This window comes from Pongo abelii, chromosome 10, assembly GCF_028885655.2.
Source record: "Pongo abelii isolate AG06213 chromosome 10, NHGRI_mPonAbe1-v2.0_pri, whole genome shotgun sequence".
Lineage (NCBI taxonomy): Eukaryota > Metazoa > Chordata > Mammalia > Primates > Hominidae > Pongo > Pongo abelii.
In genome coordinates, this window is record NC_071995.2 from 52,709,710 (window position 1) to 52,729,677 (window position 19,968).

The 19,968-nt window shown below is 40.4% G+C and overlaps 1 protein-coding gene across 3 annotated transcripts in view; it reads right to left on the reverse strand.

Moving 5' to 3' along the window:
* Positions 1–263: 263 nt before the first annotated feature.
* Positions 264–19,968, reverse strand: part of TESPA1 (thymocyte expressed, positive selection associated 1) — a 35,140-nt gene continuing 15,435 nt past the window's right edge. For 2 of the 3 annotated variants that reach the window (XM_063712163.1, XM_054527272.2), the window contains 7 exons: positions 19,416–19,469; positions 18,621–18,657; positions 18,279–18,377; positions 15,988–16,196; positions 14,679–15,490; positions 13,438–13,537; positions 264–2,665 (listed from right to left, as the gene is read on the reverse strand). In XM_063712163.1, coding sequence (XP_063568233.1) covers positions 13,439–13,537; positions 14,679–15,490; positions 15,988–16,196; positions 18,279–18,377; positions 18,621–18,657; positions 19,416–19,469 — 1,310 coding nt within the window. In that variant the 3' untranslated portion in view covers positions 264–2,665; position 13,438. The remainder of the gene's footprint in view (positions 2,666–13,437; positions 13,538–14,678; positions 15,491–15,987; positions 16,197–18,278; positions 18,378–18,620; positions 18,658–19,415; positions 19,470–19,968) is intronic. The other variant, XM_063712162.1, reaches the window with a different exon arrangement.

Consider the following 19,968-nt stretch of genomic DNA (forward strand, 5'->3'; position numbering starts at 1 on the left):
AGGGAACAGAGGAGATTATCTTGACCATACCCCCGCTACCTTCAAAATGAGATCTCTGATAGACACACACTCTAGATGCCTTTCAGTTGTCCACTTTCAGTTGTTGAGGAGTAGTGTCTGGCAAAACTGAATGTGGGGATTGCCTCATTCTGCAGCCCCAACCTATTTCCTCATGGAGATGGGATCAAGGATGCTGTTAGTCTCTCAGGTTCTTAACATGGTTTGTGTCACATGGGTCCGAGTGAAGAGACCACCAAACAGGCTTTGTGTGAGCAATAAAGCTTTTTAATCACCTGGGTGCAGGCAGGCTGAGTCCAAAAAGAGAGTCAGCGAAGGGAGATAGGGGTAGGGCCGTTTTATAGGATTTGGGTAGGTAGTGGAAAATTACAGTCAAAGGGGGTTGTTCTCTGGTGGGCAGGGGCGGGGGTCACAAGGTGCTCAGTGCGGGAGCTTCTGAGCCAGGAGAAGGAATTTCACAAGGTAATGTCATCAGTTAAGGCAAGAAACGGCCATTTTCACTTCTTTTGTGATTCTTCACTTGCTTCAGGCCATCTGGATGTATACGTGCAGGTCACAGGGGATACGATGGCTTGGCTTGGGCTCAGAGGCCTGACAGTTTGGATCTGTGTCCTCACCCAAATCTCATGTCAAACTGTAACCCGCATTGTTGGAGGTGGGGCCTGGTGGGTGGTGATTGGATTACTGGGTAGAGTTTTCATTAATCGTTTAGCACCATCTCCCCTTGGTACTGTATAGTGAGTGAGTTCTTACAAGATCTGGTCATTTAAAAGTGTTAGCACCTCCCCTTTTCTTTGTTCCTCCTGCTCACACCACGTAAGATGCCTGCTCCCATTTTGCCTTCCACCATGAGTTAAAGCTCCCTGAGGCCTCCCCAGAAGCTGATGTTGCCATGATCCTGTATAGCCTGCAGAACTGTGAGCCAATTAAACCTCTTTTCTGTATAAATTACCCAGTCTCAGGTATTTATTTATAGCAGTGTGAGAATGGACAAATACAGTTCTTTGAATGAAATATCGTCAGATATTTCTGTTCTCTTGTGACGATATAGCCTTAACTTTCCCCTCAGCTTGACCGAATAGGTTTCTTCCTGACTTCAGGCCCTTGACCTCCCTTAAGAATATTTGCTTTAGAAAATTTACTGTAGTTCTTTCTATTTCTTGAGATATAAATCTTCTTCCAGCCTCTTCCCAGTTTTACAACTCAGGAATATCTTTCTCTAGGACCTGAGAACCACCTCTTTGAAATATAAACATTAAGGAAGATAGTTCCCCTGTCTCCTGGTTTCTGTGGGTGGGAAGGGTAGGAAACTTGGAGTGGGGGGCTTTTTCCAAATTGTAAAACTATCTTTTATCATGAAATAGAAGAAAGTTCATTTTTTTCTTTTGGTATGGCGAATTAGTAAACACAGATGGTTTAAAATTTTTTCCACCCTAGACCTTTGTCTCTGCCTCACTAGGTATCAGACTTAGTGTGTGCCTTCTCCCCTAATGCTGGCAATAGCATCAGAACAAAATCAACTTCTGTTTATCATGTCTGGTGTAATTTTTCCCTTTAAACTTTTGGTTATGATTTCCCTCAAATTCCCTCAAGTCCCTCTCTTCCTGTCTTTTTTTTTTATTATTATTATTTTTTTGTCTCACAATTTATTAGGCAGCCAAATAATACACTTCTGGAAATGCGTGTATCTTACTTCTCCCATTCTATTAATACTAATATTTTCTCAGGGAGAAATGTGTCCAAGATGCTCTGAAACCACATACTGCCTAAGAGAGCACTGCATGTGCTCAAGCCCTGTTTATTGACAAAATATTTAACTTCCAAAGCAAACTACAGCTGTTAATTAACTTTAAAAACATGCCATGATTTAAAAAAAATTTTGTATTGTTTTCTGCCAGCAGAAATAGCGTTTTTTTCCCCCCACAATGGCTAGGAGAAGAGACTCTGAATCCTACTTATCTCTTTGCATCTATTTATCTCTTTTCCATCTACTAAAGATGCAAAATTTTGGGTAGAGAAAGAAACTGGATTTAAGGAGGAGCCTCCAAGTTGATTTCTTCAAAGGAGGTCTCAAGAAGAAAAATAGGACTCTGGTGTTGTGGAAGATTTTCTGGAATTTAGTTAGGAACACAGGGATGAACAGAGGTGCAGAGGGAATCCTACTGTGAGATGCACCATGCTTTTAGAACCAGAAAGTGAGGTGTCCTTCCTCTCTTCACTTGGGCCTTTTGAAAGTATTAGAAAAAAACTTGTCCCCTAAACTTGATCCTGAAGTCTCCTAACTGCCCTTGGCAATGTCAAAGCTTGGGAGAAAATTAAGGCTTTGTTCAGTTTACTATTGTCCACATTATATATTTTAATACACACATAGTAGAGAAACCAGTGTACAGAGAAATGAAGCAATGTGCCTAAGGTCTTTGTGCATGCAGCTTGTGGCAGCGTTAGGATGTGGATTCCAAATCGCTCAGTCTGATCTTCCTCCCCATGTTCCATGCTGCCTTTCTCCTGCAGAGTTTGGGGGTTTGGAGGACCAAGGAGTAGGGGCTGGATGTTGAGGGCAGTGCAGTTTCCTGCAAGAGGTGGCTTTTAGGTTCTTCTATGAAGCCACTTCTGTCAGACCACATGCTGTTGTGGCAGTGGAGAAAGCCTGCAATGGGAATAAAAAAGATACATATCATGCATTTTTTAAACAACTTTGGGTACTGAGGTTGGTAGGAACTTTCATACCTCAGCTGTGGAAATGTTTCTCAGTATTATAAGTGATATTTAAAGTTATTAGCAGCAGCAGCAAAGAGTCATGTGACCTAGGGTTTCTGCTCTTTTCATCATGAGGTGAGATTCCTGCAAGAGTTTACCTCTTATTATTTAATACTTATAAAAGCATATATTTATACCTTTATTTTTTTGTATAGATTGCTGAGCACTGTTGGAGAATATCACTAAACCACTATCAATTCATGTTCTGTACCTTGAAATGAGCCTAACATTATTCACCTATTCAACTAGCAATGCATTTTCTATTAATAATTATTTCTCTTGTTTTTTCTACACAGTAGAATTCTCAAATTTTTACCATTCTTTTCCTGACTCACACTTTTTAGTAATGACCCCACAGGAAAAAGAGAGAAAGAAATAGGCAGAATTTTTCTTGACTTCCTCTCCAGATGACCAATATAACTATATTGACACTTAAAATTTTTTTCCATTTTTTCTTTCCTTTAATCTCAGAGAAATATCTGTCACACTATTTTATGGCTAGCTACACTCTCCAAAAGTGCCTTGGATCTCATCTCATCCCAGTTCTCAGTGACTTCACACCATCAACATCCATGATATGGTTTGGCTCTGTGTCCCCACCCAAATATCATGTTGAATTGTGATCCTGAGTATTGGAGGTGGGGCCTCATGGGAGGTGATTGGATCACAGGAGCAGATTTCCCCCTTGCTGTTCTCATGACAGCGAGTGAATTCTCATGAGATCTGGTTGTTTAAAAGTGTGTAGCACTTCCCCCTTCTCTCTCTCTCCTGCTGACCATGTGAATATGTTCTTGCTTCCCCTTCCCCTTCTGCCATGAATGAAAGTTCCTGAGGTCTCCCTAGCCATGCCTCCTGCACAGCCTGTGGAACCATGAGCCAATTAAACCTCTCAGGTAGGTCCTTATAGCAATGTGAGAACAGACTAATACAATCCCTTCCCTCCTAAACCATAGCCTTTCCCATTCTATTGATTCTTTCCTTCCAGGGAAATATTTACTGTATGCTTAAACTTTCACCATCCTAGAAAAAAATTATTTACCTACTTTCTTTTCATCATTTCTTATTCACTTTTCATATTAATATTTTAAAGCCTTGTCACCCAAATAAAAATATTCTTATCAAGGTTAGTAATTGTTATCTAGTCACAAATACAATGGTATCTTTGCATTTTCCTTCCTATTGGATATTTTATGGTAAATGTTACTGAAGACTACTCCTTCTTGAGAGAAACATCACTTGGTTTTTATTTGCAACCTCCTTTTTCTAATCAATATTGCTCCTTTATATACATTGTTCCTTGATAAAACTTTAAATATTAATATTTCTGAGTTTCTTTTTTTTTTTTTTTACTTCAGATTCTGATTCTGCATACTTTCTTTGGTGAACTATCTTTCCTCATGCCGTCACCTATTATAAGTAAGCCTTGAACTCCAAAAAGCTCAGTTCCTAGATTCCTTTATCTAACTGCCTTATGGACTGCTGTTTGAGTTTGCCCTCCAAAATTCATGTTGGAATTTAATTGCCATTGTGATAGTATCAAGATGTGAGGTCTTAGGGAAAAAATTAGGATTAGATAAACTCATCAGGGTGAGGCCCCATGATGGGAATCTTGGCTATATAAGAAGAGGAAGGGAGGCCTGGGATGGCATGCTCTTGCTTTTTTACCATGTGATATCCTCTGCCATGTTATGATGCAGGAAGAAGGCCCTCACCTTGGACTTCCCAGCTCCCAGAACTGTAGCAAATAAATTTCTTTTATAAAGTGAAATACCTGGTTTGTAATGTTCTATTACAGCAACAGAAACCAACGAAGACATGGACCTCTTTATCATAGTATTTTAGAAGTACCTTACACTCACCATGTTCAGATATGAACTCATCAGCTTTTTGTAAGTAGTAAAACAAGATGACTAGATATTCTTTCAGTACAATGTTAATCTTGACTTTCTATTTACACTGCTATTTTATATTTTTGCAAGGACAGAGATTACCTTAGTGATTTATGTTGGGTAGAGATGCAAATAATTTCCATCCAGTGGAACCAGTAATCCCAGAGATAAAGTTTATGCTGTTATTGGATATTAACCAGTTTTGTATCTAATATGGCAATCTATTAAATTATCTCTCTGTATAAATTGACTTCTCAAATAGTCTTTGGACCAGGTCAAGCATATTGCTGGTGCCTTCAGTAATTAATGAGTTGAGTAAAGTCTTTGAACATGTTTATCTACATTTGCATGAGAGTCATTATTTTACCTTTTTGAAAATTATACTTTAATATATTTGCCTTCTAAATTGTTATTCCTATTTTACTTCATTCTTAATAAAATGATATTTACATCCATTTAGTTGCCCAAGAGGAAACCTCTATGTGCTATCTTTCTTTCTGTTCCTTATTCCATTTTTCTTCCCCAAACACAAGTCTAATCGGTCCTGGCTTAGATATTTTACCTCCTGAATATCTCAAAATCTTACTCGTCCTCCCCTCCATTCCCACTGCCTTCAGCTTGTTTCTGATCATCACGTTTCTCCCTAGGTTTCTGCAGTAGATTCTTAAATTATTTTCCTTACTCCGTCGGTTTCCTACCCAGTCCATCTCCCATACTTCTGCCAGAATAATCTTTCTAAAAGACAAATCTAATCACATCACTTCCTTTGTAAATTTTTCAGGGGGTTCCTATCTTAGACTAAATGAAAACACTTAAAATAACATAGGAGACTTTGTTTTATAACTTCCTTTCTATTCATCTTTCTTATTTTCAGTTCTGATCTTTCTCCAGCACATCCCCTTTCTCCCACTAGGCATAAGGTGTAGTTTCATAAGATATTGCGGTATTCCATTCATCTGTCTTTGAACTTATCTTTCTCTCTGCCTAGAATATCAATATTGTGCTTTTCCTTTTTCTACTCTCCTCAGCCACCTTCTCCCTGTTCAATGTTGGACACATCTGTCCAGACTTACCTTCTCTACATCTTTTTTTTATTTACTTTTTTTTTTTTTTTTTTTTTGAGACGGAGTCTCGCTCTGTCGCCCAGGCTGGAGTGCAGTGGTGCGATCTTGGCTCACTGCAAGCTCCGCCTCCCAGGTTCACGCCATTCTCCTGCCTCAGCCTCCCGAGTAGCTGGAACTACAGGCGCCCGCCACTAGGCCTGGCTAATTTTTTTTGTATTTTTAGTAGAGACGGGGTTTCACCGTGTTAGCCAGGATGCTCTCAATCTCCTGACCTCGTGATCCGCCCGTCTCGGCCTCCCAAAGTGCTGGGATTACAGGCGTGAGCCACCGTGCCCGGCCTACCTTCTCTACATCTTTGCCAACACACATCGTTAAAAAAAGTAGTGTCATCTTCTGAAAGGTTAATTTCTGGTCCCTATGGCATTTAATGAAAATTATTAATAATTTCTGATTTTCTTGTCATATTTTTCACTAAACTATGAACTCAAAGCATCCTGTGAACATTTCTGCTTATTCTGTATAATGCTCCTCTTGCTGGTGACTTTATAAGAAGGCAAGTACATTTCAGTGGTGACAAAGGTAGTGAGAGTATTGGTACTTAGCATAAAGGGTCAAGGCACACAGTAAATGAAGGTCAGATCCAAGTACAGGTAGTGAGGCTTGCCCTGATCCACAGTAACAGCCTAAACTTCTGCTCAATCAGGGCCATATGCTCTGATGGAAATGGTCTTCGCTTGGATCTCAGGAGACCTGGGCTTTAGTTCTGGCTCTGACACTAACTAGTTGCATGATCTTGCTAAGTCCTTTTCTTGAGCCCAGTCAAGTATAAAACGGATTTCAGGTAAATGAAATCACAAAATGCAAAACCACAGACAAAGGAACACTGCTGTATCTTCTTTTCTCTTCCTCAGGCTTCCCTTTATCTACACTGTCTCATTCTTTCTTTGGCTGTGGAAGGCAGAAAGATAATCTTTATCTGCATTGCATAATCCCCATTTTCTAAGTTGTAGTTCAAATGGATCACCAAGATTACTTCCAAGGCTGCCAAGGCACACAACATCAGGTGTCAACATTCACATAGAAAGCAATGTAAGAATTGCTTTTGAGGATGTGCAGAGAAGAGGAGGTCCCGGCTTCATCCACACCACTTTACACAGTCCTTCTGGTAGAAAGAGCCTCTAGTAATTATACTGTATAGCATTTTCAGAAATATTGTCTCATATAAGTCTTATATAGAGAGATGATGTCCACAAGATTCATCCATGCCATCACATATTGCAAGGTTTCCTTTCTTTTAAAGGCTGAATAATATTTCACTGTATATATATGTCACATTTTCTTTATCCATTCATCCACTGATGGACATTAAGTTTGTTTCCATATCTTAGTCATTGGGAATAGCGCTGCAGTGAAAATAGGAGTGCTAATGTCTCTTCAAGATCCTGATTTCAATTCTTTTGGATAAATACCCAGAAATAGGATTGCTACATCATATGGTAGTTCCACTTTTTATTTTTTGAGGAAACTTAGTACTCTTTTCCATGGCCGTTGCACCATGTTACATTCTTACCAACAGTGTACAGAAGTTCCAGTTACTCTACATCCTTGTGAACGTGTATCTTTCTTTTCACTAGTAGCCATCCTAACAGGTTTAAGGTAGTATTTCATTGTGATTTTGATTTGCATTTTCTTGACGATTAGTGATATTGAGAATCTTTTGATATACCTGTTGGGCACTTGTATGTCTTCTTTCAATAAATGATAATTCCAAAATATATAAGAAACTTCTTCAACTTAATAACAAAACAAACAAATAGATCATCCAATTAAAAAAATGGGCAAAGGTTGACAGCCATCCCTTTGAGATGTAATCATCAAGGAAGGTAGCACCTCTCTCTTCCAGTCTCCATGGGCAGGTGGGCATCTAACTTAAGCACTTTGTTTTAACTTGCAAAACCACTTCCTGTCTTAAAAATATGAGAAGTTTATTTTTTTCTTTGCATAAAGCCAATTGACTGACACAGATGACCACTCCGATTACCAGGTAAGTATAGGGTGAACTGTGAGTGACAAATGATTCTGTTAAGTCTTCTTACTTGAGGACAAAGTATTGTTTATTTGACAACAGCCATGTAATGGGTTGTATCTGCTTGGCTGTGTACAAGGGTAAGATTTCGTTCTGTCTTTGCAATCTGTTTAGTGGATGTTCTGTAATGCATATCATAGTCTGCTTCAATGGTATTCAAAAATAAAACTTTCTTTCTTTTACACCTTTGTGGAGCGATTTCCTGGGGTGGGAGGAGATTTTGCTTTTAATTGTATTTTCCCAACAGAGGCAAAACAACATTGGTAAGAATTGTAAATGAGGTGGAAAAATATTCACATTTTCATGATGTCCTCCCACCATCCCTCCCCCTTGTTTAATCTCTTCCTACATTTCACATCTGACAGTACCTCTTCAGAATTTATTTTGATATAAAAATAACTGTGTCCAGTATCATCATCTATAAAATGGGGAATAATGAAAGACCTTATATCATAGGATGAAATGATTTAATATCCATAAGTGCTAAAGATACTGTCTGCTATGTAGTAATCCCTATATATATTTGTTGTTATTGGTAATATTATCATACAGGACAATCTTACATCAAAGAAAAGACTGTAGCTACCCAACTTACAAAGGTTCCACCAAGTACAAAACAGATAGTGCTTTGAGTTACCTACCATTTGGGGGTATCTCAAACTAGTTTTCTTCTTTGTCTCATGCTCTGAACGAGCATTCCCACCTAGTCCCTCCTGTCTCTTCTGTTACCACCAGCAGGGTTGACCATAAAAATGAAAACTTCCACCTCTAGATATGGTCACTTCACAAAGAGAATAAATATTGACCTGTGCTACCTCAGATCTGGTAAAAGAAACAAAAAGAACAACAAAAAATAAAAACTTTCTCCTTGGCTCTGCCTCTTATAAGTGAGATAAAGGTCAAGCGGTTTAAATGTCAACACAGGAAACCAATAGAAAGGGCTGTGAATTTGACATTTTTGAGCATGGTGGAAATTATGAGGAAAGATGTGGGTCATCCTTTCTCAGGAACTTGGAGGAAGATTAAAACCTCTTTCCCAGCAGAGACTAAATGAGAAGGTGGCAAGTGAAGAAAGCTGTTGGCTGGGGGTCAAGGTCCTCTTTTAATAGAAAAGTTGCCTGTTTGACTTCATTTCGTGTTGCCATAACAATACCACAGATAATGGCAATTTTTAAAGAAAAGAAATTTATTTCTTACAATTCTGGAGGCTGGCAAATCCAAGGTCAAAAGCCCGCATCTGGTGAGGGCCTCCTTGTAGCATCATCCCATGGTGGAAGATGGAGGGGGAAGAGAGCATGAGAGAGCAAGAAAGCAAGACACAGCCAAACTTGGTTTTATAACAAGCTCACTTGAGATAACGAATCCTCTCCCACAATAGTGACATTAATCCATTTATGAGGACAGAGCCCTCATGACCTAATCACCCCTCAAAGGTTTGACCTCTCAGCACTGCATTGGGGATTAAGGTTCCAATATACCAACTTTGTGAGACTCATTCAAACCACAGCAGTGCCCTTGTGCTAATTACAGAAACGCACTCACCTTATGTGAATGAATTAGAAAAAAATGGAGCTCGCTCTTAGAAGATGAAAGCCCTAGAGTTTTTGGATGGCAAGCTCAGTAGGGCTGGATTCTAATTCCCATTTGCCTACTCAGCTGGGTGTCTCTGGGCTATGCATGGGCTGCACAACACTACACGGTGGCTGGCTGAGTGCTGCTACCACTTCCTATCCACTACTAACAAGTAGTAGTTAATACCTGGGACTTGAAACGACATTACAATGGAAGATCATTAATCTCCAGGAAATAATTACAGACTCTGAAAAAGGGAGAAGTGGGACTATTTCCCAGCAGAACTGAAAAAATTATCCCACTTAGCTCTGCCTTTGATTGTGGTGAGTGAACTTCCCCCTTCCATATTTATCACACAGGCTTTAATATTGGCAGTACTGAGCTGTTGCTATAGCTCTCTCCGCTTCCTGAGATTTCTTAAAGGGTAATAGAGGAGTGGATTGAGAGAAATAGGTTATAGCTTTGTGAAAAGATGGTTAAACAAATGCACAGGACATTGGAAAAATTTGGGAACTACTGTGACCCCTTCCTCAGCCAAAGACTGTGTCAGGAAAGAAGAGATCTCTTATTCTTCTATGTAATCATAGAAAAAAAATCACAAAATATTTTCCTAATTTACTTGAGAGAAAAAGTGCATTTAATTTATAAAGTTATTCTATTTCATTGATTATGATAAACCATTTTTTGTAAGACTCATAATTATTTTACATTCCACTTAAGGAGGCAAAAAAAGACAACTAAATTGGCTGACACTACAAATTTTAAGGCACAACCTAATTTCAGAGATGTTAAAGTGTGGAAAAATGTGTGCCTTAGAATCAATAAAATACAGCATTTTAAACCATTACCTCTCCTGCTGTAATGAAGCCCCATCACTGGCAGAAAATGGAATCTAGTTAGGTACTTGAAATGTATGACTCCTAGCAATACTTTCTCCCTAGCAATTCAATTCTGATGTTTTAAAATGCTGACCTTTAGACAAAGTTGGGACAGGTTTGTGAGAGGAACTTGTGTTCCGGGCATTGCATAGATTGCCCAGAAATGTATAACCATATAAATCCTGCACACAGCCTGCTTTGTGGAACATCTTGGCATTTTTTTTCTTGTGCAAGGCTGACATCTGCTGGACAAACAACACTTAAGCAAAGTGTTGCATTTTAGAGTAAATTCAATTCTTGGCAAGAACCTACTTGTGGAAAATATACTACACATTTTCTGAGGAGAAGTTGCATGTAATTCTTATCTTTGTTCTTTTATAGGTAAGGTGTTTTTTCCTTCTGGCTTCTTTTATGATTTTCCCCTTTACTTTTGATTTTCTGTAGTTTAAAAATTATATGCTTAGGTGTAGATTTTTGTGTGTTTTTTTTTTTTTTTTTTTTTGCATTTCTTCTTTTCGGTGTTCTCTGAGCTTTCTGGATCTGTGGTTTGGTATCTGACATTCATTTGGGGGAAATTCTCAATTATTATTGTTTCAGATCTTTCTTTTATTTCTTTCTCTCTTTCTTCTCCTTCTGGAATTTCCATTATGCATGTTACACCTTGTGTAACTGTCCCACATTTCTTGGATATTCTCTTTTATTTTTTTCAGTCTTCTCTTAGCTTTTAAGTTTTGGTGATTTTTATAGCTATAGTCTCAAGCTCAGAGATTCTTTCCTCAGCCATGTCCAGTCCACCAATAAGCCCATCAAAGGCATTCTTCATTTCTGTGACACCATTTTTTATCTCTAGCATTTTTTTTTAATTCTAAGGATTTCCATCTCTCTGCTCATCTGTTCTTGCACACAGACTACTTTATCCATTAGAGTCCTTATCATTTTAGTTGTTTTAAATTTCCAGTTTGATAATCCTAACACCCCTGTCATATCTGAGACTGGTTTTAATGTTTTCTCTGTTTCTTTAATCTGTTTTTGCCTTTTACTATGTCTTTTTTTTTTTTATAACTGGACGCGATGTACTGAATAAAAGAAATTGATGTAAATAGGCTTTTAGTAATGTGGTGGTAAGGTTTAGGGAGAAGGGAAGTGTTCCATGGTCTTATGGTTAGGTCTCAGTCTTCCAGTGAGCCTGTGCCTCTGGATTGTAACTCTCACCTGTGCTTCTCATCCTCTCTGTCCCCTTTAATGGGACGGGATGGCTAGAGTAGGCTGGAGTTGAGTGTTTCCCTTGCTTCAGGTCGATTAGTTTCTGATAAAACCTCATCCGGTTAGGTTTTTGGTATCTAGTTTCTCCCGAGGGAAGACTTTGTTAAGAGGAATAGAATGCTCTGTTGCATTTCAAAATGGTTCCTTTCTCCCGTTCCCTGCGGGAAACACTAGGGGATTTTTCTCCAGTATTTCCTGTGAGAACCTGGTTGAGCTCCTAGAAGTAAGACTCCCAGAAATAAGGGGCCTCCCAATGACTGGGTCTCCCTAGAGTTTTTATGTCTCAGACCGGTCCATGCTGAGCATCCAGTAATTCCTCGGTTATTGTGTGGATTCTCTACTGTGGTTCTGATTCCTGGGGGAGTTTATGCTTTGGGGTTTTTGCTCTAACAAGTCATAAATCTTTGCATTTGCCTATTTCTCTAATTTGAGGAGAAGTGGTTTGCCCTGTGACCCACTTCTCTGATGGGTCTAGAACGGTTACTAATTTTTCAGTCTGTTCAGCTTTTTACTTGTTTGGGTGGAGTGGCCGCTTCTAGCTCCTAACGTGCCAGACCAGCAACTGAAACCATCTGAAACTTCTTGAAGTGCATATGACATATTGATGCCTTCTGCTATTTACCTCTTTTGTGAGTGACTAAATATATACATATGATTCATATACCCTGAGATGTAGGTAGCAGGTAAGAGAGAAACAAGAGTGATTAGATTCCTAAAACCACAGAGAATTAGAATTAGAACAGTTAGAATTGTAAATATCTTTGTGTGTCTGAGCAAGTGCCACTGAAATTTTGGAGTATTAACCAAGAAAACAATTAGAATAGAAAATGCAGAAAATGGTACCAAGATATCCAAAATAAAGGAATCTCTAAGCAAGATTTATTTACTTAATTCAATAAAGATTGTAATTTATACTATCTGGGGAAAATACCATTATCCCTTATGCCATTTTCTTTGTGGTTGTAGTAGATAGGTGGTTAAAACTACAGAAAGACTAATTTTCATTAGTTTAAGTAATAAATTACTGGCCAAACTATTTCAAGGTATAAGAGATATTTCTGAAAAAATTAATACTGAAAAACTCATATCTGGAGGAAAGAAATTTTAGCTGCAATAAATAACAATGTGAAATTCATTTCCTGCTTTGAGAAGGGGAGGGAAAGCTACCTTCATCCGACCATAGTTGCAGAAGGGAGCTCAGACCCTAAATGAGCATAGCTGTGAGGTACATTGAGGAGTCTGCTCTGAGTCCAATGATGTGGGCTGATTAGAACATAGCTGAAAGCAGGTGTTGGGATATTGACTTCCATGGCTGGTCCTCACCTGTTACAAAACTTCTACTACAATGAGTTTCAAACTTCAATATGCAATCAATTATCTAACCTAAAGATCTTGGTAAAACTGTGATTCATTAGGTCTGGGGTGGGGGCTGACAATCCACATTTCTAACAAAATCCCAGGGGATGCTGATGCTCCTTGTATCTGTAGACTACAGTTTGAATATTAAAGTTCTACACAATGTCTTCTGAAACAGCAGTTCTCAGACTGTGATTACCAGACCAGCAGCAATAGCATCACCTGAGAACTTCTTAGAAATGCAAATTCTTTGGTTCTATCCAGGCCAACTCAATCAGACACTCTGGGAGTTGGGATCCGGTCATTTGTATTTTAACAAGCCCTCCAGGTGATTGTGATGCCTGCCAAAGCCTGAGCATCATTGATCTAGAGAGGTATTTTCCAGCCATAATAGAATTACCTGGAAGCTTAAAATAATTAGTCATTGGTTTCCAATTAAATCAAAATTACAGGTTGTGGGACCCTTTATTATGGGGTTAAAAAAAAAAAAACCTTCCTCATTTGATTACAATGTGCAGCCAGGTTTGACAACTGCCTGAGAGAGGCCCACTTACTTCATGAGTCTTTGCCAGCAAAAGTCTGGTGGTGGTGGGGGTGCCTGGGTCTGCTGGGCCAGCGACTCTGACTCTGCTCCTCTTCACTGTTGCTTTGCACCTGTAACCAAGATCCCACAGAACTCAGCCAGAGCCAAGGGGGAAAGGGGGTAAGGAAAGGTGCAGGTGGCAGGTAGCTGTAGGGGAAGGAGGCTGAGTGTACTTGAGAGACAGCCTCTTCTGTGGTGTCAGGGACACAGTAATGAGGAAGGCAGGAGCGGAGGTGTAGCTCTACATTCAAGGAGAGGTGACATACATGCAAATGATATTTCAAATAATCACGGCTTCTTTTTGTGGCAAGGATTTAAAAGGTTTTTAAAGAGATCCCAACACTTCATGGAAGTACCTTCCATAGACCCAGGCAAGAGGAGTTCTGAGTCTTAGAGGGTCAGAAGGGTTGGTGGACTTAGAGAATGTGCCCACCTAGTCCTGCACTATTCCTTCTAGAACATTCTTTGGTTACCCAGAATCACAAAGTTTGCTGGTCAAATGGCCCCAAGCCGGTTGCAGGAATGTGCATTGGTTTTGCCTGATGACTGTTCTCTCAAGGGCTGACCTCTCCAGTAGTGTATGCAGTCTAGGCCCAAATGATGACCAATGGCTGTTTGTGTAGGTGGGAGCTTGTGGCATTTGGATGTGCAGGCTCGGGTGACCAACATGGACATGCAAGGTCCCTTATGGTATAGGACAGGTCTGGGCACGGGAAGAGAAGGGAACAGGTCAGGAGCTGGGGAGTGGTTCTGCTCACACTGTCACATTCTAGCACAGAAGTCCTAAGAGTCTGAGAATCCTAGATTGAAATCTGGACTTCTGGGTCTTTATGGTTAGATATTTGTCAAGGTAAGGGAGAATTTATTTTATTTAAGAGTGGTTAGCTTTGTGTAAAACTGCTCTCCATTTGTAATCTCATGGGGACCACAACAAATGGTAATGACAGGTGTACTTAAGGAGAACATTAAATGGCAATCAGATCAGGTAAGTATTACCAAAGGAGCTCTGAAAACTCGACTGCTTTTAGGAAACCAGGCCTCTTTCTCTTTCCCCCTGTATATTAACCCTGAATTCAAATCAGAAAGTGGTATATCTGGCTAGGACAGGAAGCCTGGATTTTTTTTTCCCCCAAGGGTCCTAACCCTTCATCTTCTAGGAAAGAATCTACAGTCTTTCTCTGCCAGTCTCTCCCTCACCTCCAACCCACTTACCTCCTCCAAGTCAAAAGTGTCCTGTGGCTGCTGGCTTAAAGACCGATGCAATTCTGGTCTGTCTACACTCTGCTTCCATTTCTGCTGGGTGATGGACAGGTCCAAGGACTTAACCTTCCTGTCCATGAGATTCTTCTGGAAGAGGCTCTTTCTTGCTCTGCTCTTTCTTTTCCAGAAAGTCTCATCCTTGGCTGGATGGGTTTCCGTATTGGTGGCTGGTAGACTACACAGCTCTCTCCTTATCTGAGCTGGGTCTGTGCTCCACTGTGGATCTTCTATGGGCAGAGAATGTGTGCAACAGGGTATCTTGGGGTTCGAATCCAGAGTTTGTGATGGTGCTAACACGGTGGACATCCCCTGCTGTGTTTCCTCTTTGCAGCAGAGGACACATGGATAGGGAGAAGTGGCTAACTTTTTACCCTCAACAGGGGGCACAGGAACTTCCTGTGAGAATTGCCCCAAATCAGAGTCTTGCTGGAGGAACTGCTTCTCTTCTTTCACTTTATCCATCACTTCCAACACAACTTGGTCCAAACTGTTCCTTTTGGGGGTGTTGTGGGGTGGTGGTGGCCGATCTCGGGGGCATGTGTACAGACACATCTTGGAGATGGCTTTCCGAAGGCGGTCTCTGGGTGACTGGGGTTCAGGCTCTCGGGACAGAATCCTGATGGATGGCACATCAGTTGGATGGTTGCAATTCCAGAACATGTGGGATGGTGTGAACTTTTGGACAGGTGTCTTAGACACATAGGAGTAGAGACAGAAGAAGGCATCAGCAGTGACAGCCAGTGTTTGCACCTGCTTAAACCTGCCTGGGTACAAGAGTTAAAGATGGTGAGTCTGGGGTTCATCAGCAAATGTTCTTAAATCTCTCCCTTCAGAAGGCTCCCCAAAGCTCAAAATTCAGGGAGAAGCTTCCAATTTTCCTACTAGTGTTTCTCCCTTTTAGATTTCTAACACTTTTTCTGGAATTTCATGACTTCTTGACACCCCATCCCATGAAGATATTCCAACTGGGAAATAAAAAAGAGGGCTAAGATTTATAGACATCATGCTGATATGATTGACTGAAAGGCAAGAAAGCCTAAAGGAAGCAGTAGTGGCCTGAAGTCTCTTAAAGGCTATTTCTTTAAGAGAAAGAATCAGATAGAGTTCTCCATCTTCATTGAAGACAACATAAGAGGAAATAGACACAATAGGCAAAGGGTGAAAGATAACCACGAGAAAGCAGGATTTGAAGCCACTGAGCCCTGCTGTGAAAATCTAAAGGAAAAGGGAAGTAGAGCAGGTGCCTGGGAGGGACACTCACTGGCCAGCATGAGGCAGGGGTCTTCCATTTCAATCCTCCGCACCTGGGACTTCAGGAAGAGCTGGAAATCAATGCCCTTGGCCTGAGAGGGGGTGGTGAAAAATCGGGCGGGTATCCGAGAAGTGTCTTTGTGATCCTCTTGGCCAAAGCCCAGACTGAAGAGGACATCTTCTGCATCTTCTTGCACTTTGTCCAGAATTTCCGAGATGCTGAAATGAGGGAGTTTGGGTAAATAAGGGACAACTTTGAGACATATGGTAATTCAGAATATCAGAATATCTAATAAAAGTGTCAGAAGACTGAAATTCTTTTCTGTCCATTTCTCTACTTTTCACCGTGACTTTGAGAAAAACTTTCACTTCTCTGAACCTAAATTATCTGTTGGAAACATGGAAACTACAATCCAACCCTAGTTACAAAAACTGATTAAAACTTTAGTACAGTACTCTGAACAACTTATTGCAGATGAATAAAAATTTAAGTAAATATGAAAGGATTTTGAAAAATAAGAGCAGTATAGATATAAATAAATTTCACAGTTGCATCATTAAGTGCTCAGTTCCCAAATTTGCCATCCGACTTGCCCCAGTGGTTGTTGCGTGGGACAACTAATCAATGAATATGTAAGAAACATAGAACCCCTGAAGGTAAACATTTTTATTCTTGATCTTAGGGCAAAAAGTAATCAGTAAGTACATCCAAAACCTGATTTTGAGAGATATGCTCCTTTCTAGCACTATTTTCAGTACAGAAGTCCTGTGTCACAGAAGATCACATGCACGCGCTCTCTCCTTATGGTATCAACCTGGATTTATGTCTAAATCGGAGTTCCACCAACCTGGGTGACACTAGAGCTTAGTAATTGTGTTTCAGACAGTGAGGCTAAGGGAAGCTATTATTATTTGAGGCTTTGAATAATCACTATCACTCTCTTCAGAAAGTATGCTGGGCTTTTTGATCAAATAGGGACCATCTTGTTTAGCTAATAGCTGGACAGTCGGAATCCCTGGATCTACTCTTGTGCTTGCCAGCTTTTATCTTCATGGTCCTAAGTTTCCCTATCTGTGAATTGTGGGCATAAAACTGGATCAGTGCTTCTCAACCATGGCTACATGTTAGGGTCACCTTTGCAGGCTTTAAAAATGCATATATTTGAATCCCATCTCCAGACATTCTGACTAAATTGAACTAGGGTATGAACTAGGACTAAGGCTCAGTGAGGATAAATTACTAAACTTGGTCATGTAACAAAATTTAGGTCTCAGAACCAGGTCTCAAATTCAAATTTTGACTTCAAATTTCAGATACTTTTCATTATATCATAGTAGTTTTCCCAACTTTTCATCTTTTTTAAAGAGTTATTTGTGTGTATATTTTGTCCACCCTGTTAAATCATTCAGCTATTTGTCTGCTTCATCTTTTCTTTTTTTATTTTTATTTTAAGTTCTGGGGTACATGTGCAGGAAGTGCAGGCTTGTTACATAGGTAAATGTGTGCTAGGGTGGTTTGCTGCACCTATCAACCCATCACCAAGGTATTAAGCCCAGCATGCATTAGCTATTTTTCCTAATGGTCTCCCTCCTCTCACCCCATCCCCTGACAGGTCCCAGTGTGTATTTTTCCCCTCCCTGTGTCCATGTGTTCTCATTGTTCAGCTCCCACCTAGACGTGAAAACATGTGGTGTTTGGTTTTCTGTTCCTGTGTTAGTTTGCTGAGGATAACGGCTTCCAGCTCTATCCATGTCCCTGCAAAGGACACGAATGCATTCCTTTTTATGGCTGCCTAGTATTCGTGTATATGAACCACATTTTCTTTATCCAGTCTATCACTGATGGGCATTTGAGTTGATTCCATGTCTTTGCTATTGTGAATAGTGCTGCTTCATCTTTTTCAAATTCCATACAGTCATTGCCTGGCCTGCCTGTCTGAATGAATTAATATTTTATTGCTTCATTCAATCAACAAATTAGTCAATTAATCAATACATTGTTTACTGAGCACCTACTCTGAGTCTTGGAACTGTGATGGTACCAATACTATACCTCCTGGGGTACAAGTTTCAGTGGGAGGAGACACCTGTATTTTACACATAGTATTCAGCTCTGAGAAGACTCCTCTGCATCTTTCACAATTCTTGAAACAAATGTGGTCACATTTTTCAAGTATGCAGTAAAAGTGCATAAAAGCTCCAGTAAGATATCCCAGAAAAAACAGGCAATGGCTCTTGGTTCCATTCTCCTATGCTTCTCATCTTCTCCACCCTTCCACCCTGCCAAACTTCAGTACCTACCTTGAACTAGTCTTGTTGGTCCCCCCAGTCATGCTGCTGGAAGCCAAACTACAGCCAAGATCAAGTAGCTGGCAAGGCCTGGCTGTCTCGAGGAAACTCCTGCAGAGATCAAAGCTGTTGTCATACAAATCTTGTTTCCAGTCTGCACCCTGGCTTCAAGGAATCCCTGCTGGGCTTATTCACCCCCTGAAGGGTACCTTTTAGTCTATGCAGTGGTTGTTCATTGGAAAGTCTCACTCTCTAATGTGAATCTTTAGCTCTTTATTTTAATCTCTTTGACCTACCCCAATTCATTGATTCTTAAAGGAGACATCATTCACCCTGGCCGAACCTAACACTTACCTGGAGAAGAGTTTGCCATTGGCGGCCAGTAGTGTGGCTGGACAAGAAACAGAGAAGCAAAGAGCAAATTAGAAGGAAAAATGAAAATCACCTGTGTTGCCCCTCTGAACTTAAAACTCAGTCTTCTCTGTTTCCTTTTGTGACTATGACAGGCTAGCTGGACCCCGTGAATTCTGCACTTCTTGGGGCCTCAAGATTACCTAACACAGTTCTGGAATAGGGACAGATATGCCAGAGAGTAACTGGCCTTAAGCCTCTGAACTTCTGACCCATGACTGATGTGTAGGCAAGAGCCCCTCTGTCCTGAAAAGGATAGAGTCACTTGGCCTTCCTGGCTAGTGTTCCTGTCCCCCTACACAAGTCTTTACAGGTCCCAGGAGACACTGGTAGGTTGCTGTGCTTTCATTCTTTACTGATGTCCTTCTCCTCCCGCAGTATAGTCTCTATTTCACACCCAGTGCACAGACTTGTTTGGAGTTTCTGTACAGAAAACAGTCTTAAGGCTATCTGGGCAGCAAATTTTATAGTAATTTTATATGTTATCATCCCAGGGGCCAAAGGAAAGTTCCAGTGATGAACCAGTAGGAGTCATGGCAGGCTGATGAGGAGGTGTTTCTGGGCATGTGATGCCTTCTGTATTTTACATTAGATAATAATGAGACTGCCCTTTCCCTATAGATAAGACTCCATGGATGGGCTGTTTCTTTTTGAAGTTTTGCACTTCCATCCTATTCTGAATTCAACCAATGTATATCCTGTTTTCTCATCCCAACCTCAGAGAACTGTGCCACTTACCCTCTGCTCCCAGGGTCAAGTCATCTTCAAAGCTGGTCCCATGGCTGCAGAAGCCTGTCCAATAATCAGGTGAGGGTCACAGAAAACCAGGATGGAACATATACACATGCACACGCACACCCCTGCATACACGAACATCTTCACATGCCCTTAGACTAGACTTGCACAACCAGATAATTATACTAGATACCCACATTTGTCAAATTACCACAAACTGCACATATATCACCTCAGAAGTCATATTCATTTTTGATTCAGAAAGAATCACATGCATTCACCTATAACCTTTCCCCTATATCACATAGTTATGTACACAATCCCCTGCCAAACAGCAAACACATGGGGGTGTGCACTCACACCCATATAAACACATATTTTATAAAGTTCTTTTCCTATAGCAGTGGTTGTTATCTGAGCAACCACTAGCAGAAGATAGCCTATGACTGTTAGTGAGCCTGTGGGCTCTGAACCAGCACTTTCTTCTGGATTTCCTGAAGCCTTGTGACCACCAACAGTGTTTTGCAGCCAGTTTAAGAACACTCGGGGACTCTTT